The 13,786-nt window shown below is 41.8% G+C and overlaps 1 protein-coding gene across 8 annotated transcripts in view; it reads left to right on the forward strand.

The window, feature by feature from the left end:
• Window positions 1-11,411, forward strand: part of adck1 (aarF domain containing kinase 1) — a 146,461-nt gene extending 135,050 nt beyond the window's left edge. For all 8 annotated transcript variants that reach the window (XM_078277590.1, XM_078277591.1, XM_078277588.1 and 5 more), the window contains one exon: window positions 9,324-11,411. In XM_078277590.1, coding sequence (XP_078133716.1) covers window positions 9,324-9,483 — 160 coding nt within the window. In that variant the 3' untranslated portion in view covers window positions 9,484-11,411. The remainder of the gene's footprint in view (window positions 1-9,323) is intronic.
• The last annotated feature ends 2,375 nt before the right edge of the window (window positions 11,412-13,786 follow it).

Below are 13,786 nucleotides of genomic sequence, written 5' to 3' on the forward strand. Positions count from 1 at the left end.
TAAAGGTCCAATGTGTAGGAATTTCTCCCATCTAGCGTTGAGATCATATACCGCAATCAACTCTCTCGCACCACGCAGTTCAAAGTACGTATTACAGCTACGGTAGCCTTCACGCTTCAAAAAGCCAATCTCTTGCTCTTTTCAATCTCCTTTTTCTTTTTCTGGGCGAAGAAGAAGACTCCTGTTCCTGAAATTTGGATTTTGAATATGCGTGGTCCTCCATGTTTCCTTCTTCAAACTTGCTGGGGCCGGGAAGCTACGATACCCATTAGCAGCACCTGTGAGTTTATCATGTGACAGCGAAAACGCGAAAGTCGGAGCAGTATGTCCTGTATGTCCCTTAACGGCTAACGTATTTCAAGATGGCGCATGAATATGGAGCGTCTACCCCAGTTCACGCAAATGCAAATGTAAAATTTCAAGGAATACTTGGAATTGATGATGGTGGAAAATATTCATGAAAAAGGACAAGTTTGTGAACAGGCAACACAGATTTTGATAATGAACAACTAAACGCGTTACACACTGGACCTTTAAGGATGCTGAACTAACTGCGTCGGAAAGTTCCAATGGCCTGGACAAACGAACATTGACATTTGTGCTCCTGACAAATCCTTTGCATCAAAAGCAAAGGATGTGTAGAGATAGATAGAACATACCTTAAGACTGCCATCATTATCTCTGTCCCAAAGATCCCTGTCCCAAAGAACTCGACAGCACTCACTCCAATAATCATGAAAAAAAATCTCCAGTTTGTTAGAATCCAGAGCATCTCATCTTCCCCCATCCCCCTCAACACCGGATTCCCCCAGGGATGCGTCCTGAGTCCCTTACTGTACACACTGCTGACCTGCTCAGCAAGGTAGCCGAGCAGTCATATTGTGAGGTTCTCAGATGGCACGGCAATGGTGGGACTCATTACTTAGAATAATGAGTCTGAATACAGGCAGGAAGTGTGAAGTCTAAAGGCTTGGTGTAAAGTAAACCCCTGCTGCTAATGAAACAATTATTGTATCTCAATGGCAGAAGCTTCTCAAACCTTTTATCAGACAATCTGTTCCATCTATGGGTGAGCACCAGACCTCCTAAACTAAAACACCTCTCCACAGGTGTGCTAGATGGGGTTGGAGTGTTGTACTTCATGTAAATGAGTAACGATCTTTACCTCATACCCCCTAACCTCAAATAATCCATTACTTCTTTTTGGGGCGGCTGTGGCTCAGGTGATAAAGCGGTTGCCTACCAATCGGAAGGTTGAGGTTGGATCCCTGGCCCTGCAGTACCATTTCGAAGTGTCCTTGGGCAAGACACTGAACCCTGAATTGCTCCCGATGCTGCGCCATCGGAGTGTAAATGTGTGTGAATGTTTATCTGATGAGCAGGTGGCACCTATGGCAGCCTCGGCCATCAGTGTATGTGAGTGGTTCCTGTACAACCCATTCTCACTCCGAACGACGTTTGGACAGTGGCTGTCAGCATCTGAAGCGACGAAAAAAGCGCCCTTCAGCGTGTTTGTATAACGTACCAGGGATAGCAGCAGCTACACAGTGTTTAGCGAGTAGTATGTAAGGCAGAAATTCCACACAGGGAGGTTGGTTGGGGTGGTGGATGGTTCAAACACAGGACTTTCACCCAGGAGACCATGGTTCGTCTCCCGTGTGGCACCTTTCCTAAAGTTGCTTTCTTCTTTAACCGTCCTGTTATTCCCGCGTGTCACGGAAGCGTAAGCCATGCACCCACAACCTTTTCCTGAACTCAACTGTCCTGTTATTCCCGCGTGTCACAGAAACGTAAGCCCACCCACAAACTTTTCCTTAACATAACAGTGTCAAAAGGGACGCCAATGCGTTTAGATAAAGCACGTTATATGACGCTAAAGGTCTCCTTTAGCGTCATATAACGCGCAATAATAATAATAAGGCACCTGACCAAGCGTCCGTATTTTACGAGATGGGAGTGAGAATCTTTGAGTCTCGTTAAGACTAGAAAAGTGACCTATAAATACAGTACATTTCTTTTTCTGCTTCGTAGTCCTCTGGTTCTGTCTCAAATGCAAGAAGTCCATTTCATGTTGGCTGGCTGACGTCATGGACACAGTGGACTCTGCAGAAGCAGTTGTGCGACACTGCTGTCAGAAGTTCCCTCACAAGGCAGCCATCTGAGTTTGAACTTCTGGCAACTGGCAGCTGCAAGAAGTGTGTCTTTGCTATCCAGTACACCAGCAAAACGAGTCTGGATGGCCTGAAAATACTATGTTACCTAAATCTTGTAGTTTTATAAATAATTACTATTTAATTTGTCATTTGAATAATATTTTATGTGGGCTACTCGCTGTATACCTAAAATCATCCTTCCTCCCATGTGGGATCAATATCATGGATTTAATTTTGTTTTAGGCTTTTTATTGACCCCTTTTTGTTTTAATCTTCTGTTGCTGTGATGATGAATACCATTATTTTAACTACTGTTGTTTCTATAGTTGTACTGACTGCTTTAAAAACAAATATTGCAGTAAGATCTTTTCCCGCTGTGGTGTATTGCAATAAATCTGCCCAAATAAATGTAAGATAAGAGGTTTAAGAATATAGGCATACCTTCACAATGATATCTGGAAGACCAGCTGTCATCTTTGAGAGGGGTCTTTCAAGGCAAATGTCCTTGACATCAGGACTTCGAGGGTTGGTAATAAAAGTCTAATAACACTTATCTCTTTGTAAAATGTCCAATGCTGCTGTAAGCGGCTTGATGATGTACTCCTGCAGGAACTGGTACTCCTTGAGGCACTTCATCCCCAGTACAATACCCAGGCACCAGTAGCTTTCTGCAGCTAACTTCCTCCAGTTGTTCTGCTGCAAATGTAGATCGCCTTGGTCCAAAGGGATGTGCATTTCGCTACACTACACCTATCCACAGCCTTGGTGTCTGTGCTTGAAGTTGAATATTGATCAACATCACCGGTGGTTAATTGTATGCACACCTGTAATGTGGGGGAAGAGTAAACTGAGCTTCAGACTCTGTGAAGAGGGCTTCTGTGAAATCTTTAAAAGTGATATCCTCCTCACTGTCTTCTTCCAGTTCAGAATCAGACTCCAAATTTACAGGCTGATATACTTAAACGCCTTGGAAAAAATGTAAACTTTGATTCACCGCATAATCTTTTTCGAGATGCCAGCAGACGTTTTTCTCTGTGGTAGCTAGACATTGGTCTTTGTGGATATTTTATTGTACATCGAAAATGAGCGTGACTCATCCATCCATCTTCGTCCGCTTATCCGGTATTGGGTCGCGGGGGTAGCAGCTCCAGCAGGGGACCACAAACTTCCGTTTCCCAAGCCACATTAACCAGCTCCGACTGGGGGATCCCGAGGCGTTCCCAGGCCAGGTTGGAGATGTAATCCCTCCACCTAGTCCTGGGTCTTCCCCGAGTCCTCCTCCCAGCTGGACGTGCCTGGAACACCTCCCTAGGGGGCATCCTTACCAGATGCCCGAACCACCTCAACTGGCTCCTTTCGACTCGAAGGAGCAGCAACTCTACTCCGAGCTCCTCACGGATGACTGAGCTTCTCACCCTATCTCTAAGGGAGACGCCAGCTACCCTCCTGAGGAAACCCATTTCGCCGATCTTGTTCTTTCGGTCATGACCCAGCCTTCATGACCATATGTGAGGGTAGGAACGAAAACTGACCGGTAGATTGAGAGCTTTGCCTTCTGGCTCAGCTCTCTTTTCGTCACAATGGTGCAATAAATTTATCGCACCATTGTATTACATTCAATTGAATTGAAGTGCGCACCCGCTGCGCCGATTCTCCGACCAATCTCCCGCTCCATTGTCCCCTCACTCGCGAACAAGACCCCAAGGTACTTGAACTCCTTCACTTGGGGTAAGGACTCATTCCCTACCTGGAGAAGGCACTCCATCGGTTTCCTGCTGAGAACCATGGCCTCCGATTTAGAGGTGCTGATCCTCATCCCAGCTGCTTCACACTCGGCTGTGAACCGATCCCGTGAGTGCTGAAGGTCACAGGCCGATGATGCCATCAGGACCACATCATCTGCAAAAAGCAGCGATGAGATCCCCAACGCACCGAACTGCAACCCCTCTCCACCCCGACTACGCCTTGATATCCTGTCCATAAATACTACAAACAGGATTGGTGACAAAGTGCAGCCCTGGCGGAGGCCAACTCTCACCTGAAACGAGTCCGACTTACTGCCGAGAACCCGGACACAGCTCTCGCTTTGGTCGTACAGAGATTGGATGGCCCTGAGAAGGGACCCCCTCACCCCGTACTCCCGCAGCACCTCCCACAATATCTCCCGGGGCACCCGGTCATACGCCTTCTCCAGATCCACAAAACACATGTAGACTGGTTGGGCATACTCCCAGGCTCCCTCCAGGATCCTTGCGAGAGTAAAGATCTGGTCCGTTGTTCCACGACCAGGACGGAATCCGCATTGTCCCTCTTCAACCTGAGGTTCGACTATCAACCGAACCCTCCTTTCCAGCACCTTGGAGTAGACTTTACCGGGGAGGCTGAGAAGTGTGATACCCCTGTATTTGGCACACCCTCTGGTCCCCCTTTTTGAAAAGGGGAACCACCACCCTGGTCTGCCACTCCTTAGACACCGTCCCAGACTTCCACGCAATGTTGAAGAGGCGTGTCAACCAAGACAACCCCTCCAAAGGCTTTACGCATTTCTGGACGGATCTCATCAATCCCTGGGGCTTTGCCACTGTGGAGTTGTTTAACTACCTCAGCAACTTCCACCAGGGAAATTGACGACAATCCCCCATCATTCTCCAGCTCTGCCTCTACCATAGTTGAGCCACCATCAACTATGGAAATAAGTAACATCTCCTTCACGATATACCCAGTGACATGCCTCTTCAGATCTTGTTTAATTAACTCTCTGTGTCCTGCTCTGAAATCCAGTTTTTGTTGTTTGGCCAGAGTGCATGCAGCATCACTGGCTGTTGAGGTCTCCCTGTAAGGGTCAGGGTTTCTTATGAGAAGTTTCTTATTGCTGTGCTGCCGTTTGAGATGCTTCAATAAGTTAGATGTTGTATCTTCCTGATGGCAGAATTCATATTAAGGAAAGAGACGGTGTTGAGGGTCTGCGTACCGTCCGGTGGTGATGCAGCTGCCATATGAGTCATCTCTCAGTGGTCACTTGGATGCAAAAAAATACCTTGGAACGTATAAGTCGACACATTTATTGGCCCAGCTCAGGAAATATGTAAAGCTTCTTTTTTTTTTTTTTGCTCCATTTTATTCAAGAAAATGAGGCAGTATGATGTACAAACACAAACAGGTAAAGCAAAAGGCATTTCAGTGTTTCCAAGTCAGTACGACTTCTTAATCCCTCCAACCCACACCCCCCTTTTCCCTACAAGCTTCCGTAACAAAAAAGACATAAGAGCAAACAGACAAGGACAGAATAAAACAAAATATAGGCAAATACATAAATAGGATAAGAAACAAAAGTAAAAGGGTAACAAAAAAACAAAACTGTGTCTCCTCACTGTATAATGCTTATATTAAAGTTGTTGTAGTAAAATTGGGTTGAACCGCCATTCTATAAAAGATGCAGAGCAATCAAAGACATGTTAATAACTGTGTTAACATGCACATTACTTTTACAGGAAAGCAGCTGACAGATCCATCATATAATACCATATATGTTTTGGATTCTACTATGCAATATTACCCGCAGACGGTCAAAATAGCTAATCAACAGTTGGCAGTGACAATAATAATAAATAAAATATGTCCAATTATAAAAAGGACAGGATGTCATAAAGCCAAAATTTAAATGAGGGGAGCTTGGATTTCCTCAACAGTAGAATCTTTCTTTCGCGCTATTAGGGAAGAGAAAGCAATCACATTGGGTTGAATATTTGTTGCGAAATTATCATGTGGAAGTTTTCCAAAAATGATTGACGAAAACATGGCTGTGAATCACTTTAAACTGAATAAGGCTAAACCAAATACATTCGGTTCAATACACTTGATATTTGTAGGGCTTTATTCCAAAACTAATCAAAAAGAGTCACGTGTAACTTGTTTTCCCAGTCCAATTCGATTTTTTCAATAATCAATTAATTTGCCAGCAACAGGTCATACAGACAGGAGACATGACCTTTAGTGGTAGTGTAAACTAGGAGAAGGTGGTCCATACCAGACCAGTGGGATAAGCGGAAATGTGAGTGAATTCTTTCAGAATCACGTAGTTGGAAGTATCTAAAAAAGTCTGAATTGGTCAATCCAAACATGGTTCGTAGCTGGTTGAAACTCGCAAATGACCCTTCTACATCTTAATCTTTCAATTAATGCAGACCCCTTCCAGCCAAGGACGTGAACCTTGGATCAATTCTTCTTGAGCCTAGACTTTCAGGCTGGCAACGACAATGGGGTTAGACGTGAACTGTGAGTAATGCAAGTAGGATGCCACATGCCAAAGCCTGCAGTGATGAGGACATATATAAGTTAGACTCCAATTAGCACAAGCTGTTCTCTGGGGACGTAAACCAGAGTAAGAGTTTGTTCACGTTTGCTGCCTAGTAATAACATACTTTAAGTTTGGTAAGCCAAGTCCACCTGAAAATCTACTCTGCTGTAGAGCCGCTTTACAGATTCTATGATTTTCCCCCACCCATATGAATAGCAAGACAAAGCAAAAAGCGGGCACCCCAGGTGTTTAGAATGGTAAGAATCTGTGCACATCAATGCTTGAGGGGAGGTGTAGAACAATCAAATTCAAGATACAAAATTGCCTCTGAAGCCATAGTGCTGCAGCACGGTGAACAGGTCAACTACTCCACCCTGTCAAAGGCTTTCTCGGAAAGGAATATGACTTTTTCTGGGTCGAATGGGAGAGTGGGGTGTGGATGATGCATCCTCACTATTAATGGAGCCTATTTTTCTGAAATATGTTTTATAAAATTCCACCGGATAACCATCCAGTCCGGGTGATTTATTATTATTCATCAGATTGATGACCACGGAAAGTTGCAAAGGGCTGTCCAACATCTGTCTGTCATACTCTGAAATCGCTGCTTTTTCTAGTCCTGCAAAAAATTCAGACAAATGAGCTTCGTTATTGGAGGTCTCTGACGTAGGAAGCTGAGAGTAGAATGTTTTAAAAACTTTGTTCATTTCTACGTCGTTGGATGATGGTGCACCGATGTCGTGCGGATCTGAATAAGTTTTCAGCTGGTGGGCTATAACCCATGTACAAGCAGCCAAAATAGGTTATTAGGTGAAGAGGCGGATGACGATGGACGGATGGATGGATGGACTAATAACCGACTAGCCTTATCTCCAAATTCACACAGAGTGCCTTGGAAAAGGAGCAAAAGTTGTTCAGCCTTTTTCGTTCTCAAAAGATCAAGTTCAGTCGTAAGTTTCAACCTTTCCTTCTAAAGGCGAAGTGATCGTTTGAGTAGCGATATTTTAAATGGCAATGGATTCTTCAAGTATTTTTTGGCGCACTCTGCGACTTTTATTAATTTAAGATGTATATGAAATTATTTTACCCCTAACAAAAGGCCTTTAGGGTTTCCTATAGCATAGGGCAGATGTATTCCATGTTTTTGGTTTCCAAAAAGAGTTAAATAGCTTCCGAGATATGTGTACAGAAATTTTCATAGCAACAAGGGGTCCAAGCGCCATATCCTATGGTCCTTAGGTAAAGGTAAAGGTTGAAAGTAACTGTGGAGTAGTCAGATATGACTATTGGTGATTATTGTGTGGATACTACCAAGGGAATATATATATATATATATATATGTATGTATACACACACAGTATATATATACACACATATATATATATATATATATATATATATATATATATATGTGTGTATATATATATACATATATACAGTATATATATATATATATATATATATATATATATATATATATATATATGTGTATATATATATATACTATATCAAGTAATATATAGTAAGCCATGTGTTGTTCCTCAGCGGACCTGTGGCACACTTGGCCAAGGGGTGGGATGAAAATGAATGCATTATACGTGGATGCATTTAAGGCTGTGACAATTATTATTACATGCTGATTAGTTTCGGTAGGCTATTGCGGGAGGGCCTAAGTCACACTGGACAATGCCCATGGTAACGCAAACAAAATGCCATGTAATTCATTTGGAGAAGTTTTGCATTTTAGAAGATGGACAGCATCTGAATGGCGATGTCCGCGCTCCAAACAATAAATACAATACGCACCTTGTATGCCCTGTTGCTTGACTTACAGTACCTTAGTGCTGCTGCTGTGCTTTTGCTCATATGTTTTAGCGAACTGTCCTGTGATTAAAGACATTCTGTAATTGTTTGTTGAACTGTAATATACTCTTTTCCATGTCTGTGTTCTGCTTATATCTGTCTGTGTTTCACTTCTACTGTAACTGATATATGTTTTACATCATGAAAATTGTTTTAAACCTGATTGATTTTAGGCTGATCATTTCAAACCTGGCCAACGACAACGGATGGAAGCTAGTGTGCTGGCTAATTCTGGCATATTTACAGTAATTAGTCCCTAAGAAAAAAACAAAATTTAGCATGGTAACATGCTCACATTTGTGAATTAGCATTAGACATAAATCACAGCTAAGGCTGATAGGTATGTCATTAGTTTTGCAGGTATTTAGACATAAACCAAAGTATTTGTTGAATTAAAATGTCAGCCTGTGGATGGATCCCCTGACTAGAGGATGGGTTGGGATCACCAAAGTATCATCAAAAAAAGAGGGCCTCGCCCTCTTGGCACATGAATGAAATAAGATTTCAAAAAACTCAATCCAATATTTGTTAAGGTATTTCAGTCTAGACGGACATGGTCATCCTAGAGACATGCTGCTAGTGTTGCTTAAAACTAATAGCCATAAAGCCATGGACTTCCTATTTACTGAGTCTGAGTCAATGTCACATAGAGGATGAACTCACTCTAGTTTACAGTCCCACTTTGATCAGTAAGCATTTCTGTTAACATGAGTTCATATTAGTTTTAGAATACACTACCCTTAAGTATATGACACCCAAGTTAAAGGATTTTAATATATACACGTTTGGGAATTGTTTGTAATAGATCCCTTATTTGTCTACATTTTTAAGATGTATTTTCTGTAACATCTTAAGCTGTTTTTTTTCATTCTACAAGTATTATCCAAGTCTTGTCAGCTTTTTCCAGAAAGTTGAAAACTCAAGTACATTTGTAAAAGAGCTTGATGATTCAACCCAATACCTTCAAATTGTGCCTGACCCTTTTCTTCTTTTGCTGCATTGGCTGACAGACACAAGAGGAGTAAGGCTCAGTCCAGGAGGAGGCATCTACAGATCACACTGGCAGAGTCCCTCAACCTGTGGAGACTCACTATGTATGAACTGCTTCTGTGGGTGAAGGGCTCCATGTTGGGTCATTGGCTCACTGCTCTGCTGGCATTTCTGCACTGAGGCACATCTGGACATCGCACTGGGACATCAACAACAGGCTGGCTGTTGTCTCTCAAGGGTTTTGTAATGCACTGCAGTTTAACACATTTTGCTCAAACACACACACACACACACTAAAGTTCCACTTATGTTAATATGTTAATAATACAGTTTGTAACTCTATGGATACATACAAAGACACAACATGCTGATGTCTTTGAACCCTAATAAGCTTTAAATCAACTTCAAACATTATCTAATATATGGTATACAGTACCTGTGCTGACTGACTGTATCTGGCAACCTGTGCTATAATAGCTGGAGACGCTGCAGAGAAGTACTGGGTGGATGGATAAGCTGTCAAGAAATAGTTACAGCATATACTCTGTTTGAGTACATATCAAATTATTGAGATACAACATGTTTATCGGTGATCTTTAGAGGGGATAGCAGAGATGGAGACCAGAACCAGGTTAGCTGTTTTCCTCTGCTTTCACTATTTATGCTACCATGTCCTGATTACAGCTCTGTACTTTTTTTATCTTCTCTTTTCCCTAAAACGCTAAAACTTCCTTTTAGTTTTTCCTTTCTTTTGTGTGGGAGCATGACATGTTTAAGATACAACATTTGTGTATTTAGTTATTAAGGCATATTATTACTTGAGATGCTAAGCTTTTCAGTTTTAACTGTCAGATTATGAGATTCAGTTAGTCATGATCTTGGGGTCCCAATTAAATTACCATATGCAATCTTTGAATCAGGGCTATAGATCTCAAACCCAGCTACAGATGATCTTAAACATAATGGCGTATAGGCAGCCTTAAATACCATCAAACAATGAATTCTGATACACAGAAAAGACAGTGATGCAGCATTGGAGGGTGATAGTTGGGTATTATTGCAGTTGCTTTGTATCTCTCTCTCTCTTTCTCTCTCTCTCTCTCTGTCTGTCTCTCTCTCTTCATCTACCTTTCTCTCCTCCCTCTCCCCCAACCAGTCGAGGCCGCGCACCTAAAGCCAGGTTCTCTTGAGGTTTCTCTCTGTTGAAAGGAAGTTTTACCTCGGGGCCGTCGCACTAAGTGCAATTGCTTGGAGGAATTGTTGGGTCTCTGTAAATTAGTTAAGGTTTAACTAAATACAAATGTGAGGTGTGGAAATCAGTAACATCAGTAGTGTTCATGTGGATGTGTGTAAAATGTGTGTAGGATGCTGTAATGCAAAAACAACAGAACTTTTATTTCCTGTTGAGCACCAGGCCCCGGTGCTCCAAATCATGCTGCATCAGCTGCTACCTTTTTTTTAACACAGTTATGCATTAGGTAAGTAAGTCATACACAAAGACAGGTATCCAGAGTACACTGACAAGCATGCAACAGGTGCAGGTGGTCACAGGATGCAATTCACTTTTTTTTTTTATCTCATGACGAAATAGGCAAATTCAGGCACACTATGTACCAACAACGTGATGAATGATGTCACACCAAACCATTGGTGTGACCTGCCCACTGTATTTTAGCAATCATAGTGGGCAGCTCTTGATAACTTTCTTTATCATTGGAGACTCACCTTTATTCCAGTAGGCAAAAGTCTGTTGCTTTGCAGTTATGTAGCTTTTACAAGGGGATGAGAACATGGGCGTAAGCAGAGTTTAGGAAATACCGAGGTCCAAAGACTGACCGTACTAGGGTGGTCTTTCTATGGGATTTCCCTGATCTAAATATGTGCATTTTAAGATTTTGGAGAGCAAAAATTGGATAACAATAGTTTTAAAACCACATTAGTGGTTAAATGTTACCATTAATGATCCAGACTACAATCTGGAAATACAGGCTAAATTAAAAGGCTGTATGAATTAAGAAGCTAAAAAGATCACAAAATGGCTGAACATGAATGTTGACAATGTTTAAAGTGTTCAAATAAAGGAAAATTCAGACACCATTGCAATCTAATCATGACCATCTCTCTCACCGTTTTATTCACTTGTCTCACCTGCCAAAGTTAATTAAAATTAAAAATTAAAACTTTTTTTATTTTCATTTTTTAGTTTACATCATGGACATCCATATAATGTATTTCCATTACAATTTCAATATGGAACCAACATAAACACAAACATTTTCCGGGGCATTTCAGGAATGCGATTCTATCTTAGTCCTTCTCAGATAGTCCAGTTATTTGTTGGCATTGCTTGGAGAAAATTGACCAAATACATTAGTATTTGGTCAATTTTCTCCAGTTATTGTCATGGATATGTCATTTGTGTTTTAGTTGGTACATCAACTTTCCGTTGAATAAATTCTTCCAACTGAACTCTCTCCATGTCTGTGAGCGATTACAGAGAGATAACTAATGTAATTTCTCTCTCTCTGCAGCAGGCTCAGAAAAGAAAATGCCAGCGCAGCTGCCACCTTTATTAAAATTTGACCTGCAAGAATTTACAGGCACATGTAAAGTTAGTTTTTTCATTAGTTTTTTTTATCTGGCTCAGAATGGGCCTTTGGGGGTGGGGGCATATCAAAGTGTGGGGTCTAGGTGTCCTCCCCCAGGGTTATTTTGAGCGTCAAAATATGCACCAATTAATGGTTGGAATACCTTTATTTATCCTATGAGAAGGAAAACACAGATGACATTCAAAATATATCAAAAATATAATGGAATATAAAGCAGTAAGAGGGCTTTCACATCAGGGACCTGAGCCTGGATCACAAAAGTTGACCCCAAAGCAATTAGGACAAAATAAAATAGGCTACTTACAGTCAGGTCCATAAATATTGGGACATCGACACAATTCTAATCTTTTTGGCTCTATACACCACCACAATGGAGTTGAAATGAAACGAACAAGATGTGCTTTAACTGCAGACTTTCAGCTTTAATTTGAGGGTATTTACATCCAAATCAGGTGAACGGTGTAGGAATTACAACAGTTTGTATATGTGCCTCCCACTTTTTAAGGGACCAAAAGTAATGGGACAATTGGCTGCTCAGCTGTTCCATGGCCAGGTGTGTGTTATTCCGTCATTATCCCATTTACAAGGAGCAGATAAAAGGTCCAGAGTTCATTTCAAGTGTGCTATTTACATTTGGAATCTGTTGCTGTCAACTCTCAATATGAGATCCAAAGAGCTGTCACTATCAGTGAAGCAAGCCATCATTAGGCTGAAAAATCTAAACAAACCCATCAGAGAGATAGCAAAAACATTAGGTGTGGCCAAATCAACTGTTTGGAACATTCTTAAAAAGAAAGAACGCACCGGTGAGCTCAGCAACACCAAAAGACCCGGAAGACCACGGAAAACAACTGTGGTGGATGACCGAAGAATACTTTCCTGGTGAAGAAAACACCCTTCACAACAGTTGGCCAGATCAAGAACACTCTCCAGGAGGTAGGTGTATGTGTGTCAAAGTCAACAATCAAGAGAAGACTTCACCAGAGTGAATACAGAGGGTTCACTACAAGATGTAAAACCATTGGTGAGCCTCAAAAACAGGAAGGCCAGATTAGAGTTTGCCAAACAACATCTAAAAAAGCCTTCACATTTCTGGAACAACATCCTATGGACAGATGAGACAAAGATCAACTTGTACCAGAGTGATGGGAAGAGAAGAGTATGGAGAAGGAAAGGAACTGCTCATGATCCAAAGCATACCACCTCATCAGTGAAGTATGGTGGTGGTAGTGTCATGGCGTGGGCATGTATGGCTGCCAATGGAACTGGTTCTCTTGTATTTATTGATGATGTGACTGCTGACAAAAGCAGCAGGATGAATTCTGAAGTGTTTCGGGCAATATTATCTGCTCATATTCAGCCAAATGCTTCAGAACTCATTGGACGGCGCTTCACAGTGCAGATGGACAATGACCCGAAGCATACTGCGAAAGCAACCAAAGAGTTTTTTAAGGGAAAGAAGTGGAATGTTATGCAATGGCCAAGTCAATCACCTGACCTGAATCCGATTGAGCATGCATTTCACTTGCTGAAGACAAAACTGAAGGGAAAATGCCCCAAGAACAAGCAGGAACTGAAGACAGTTGCAGTAGAGGCCTGGCAGAGCATCACCAGGGATGAAACCCAGCGTCTGGTGATGTCTATGCGTTCCAGACTTCAGGCTGTAATTGAATGCAAAGGATTTGCAACCAAGTATTAAAAAGTGAAAGTTTGATTTATGATTGTTAATCTGTCCCATTACTTTTGGTCCCTTAAAAAGTGGGAGGCACATATACAAACTGTTGTAATTCCTACACCGTTCACCTGATTTGGATGTGAATACCCTCAAATTAAAGCTGAAAGTCTGCAGTTAAAGCACATCTTGTTCGTTTAAT

The sequence above is a fragment of the Sander vitreus genome, chromosome 20 (assembly GCF_031162955.1).
Source record: "Sander vitreus isolate 19-12246 chromosome 20, sanVit1, whole genome shotgun sequence".
Classification (NCBI taxonomy): domain Eukaryota; kingdom Metazoa; phylum Chordata; class Actinopteri; order Perciformes; family Percidae; genus Sander; species Sander vitreus.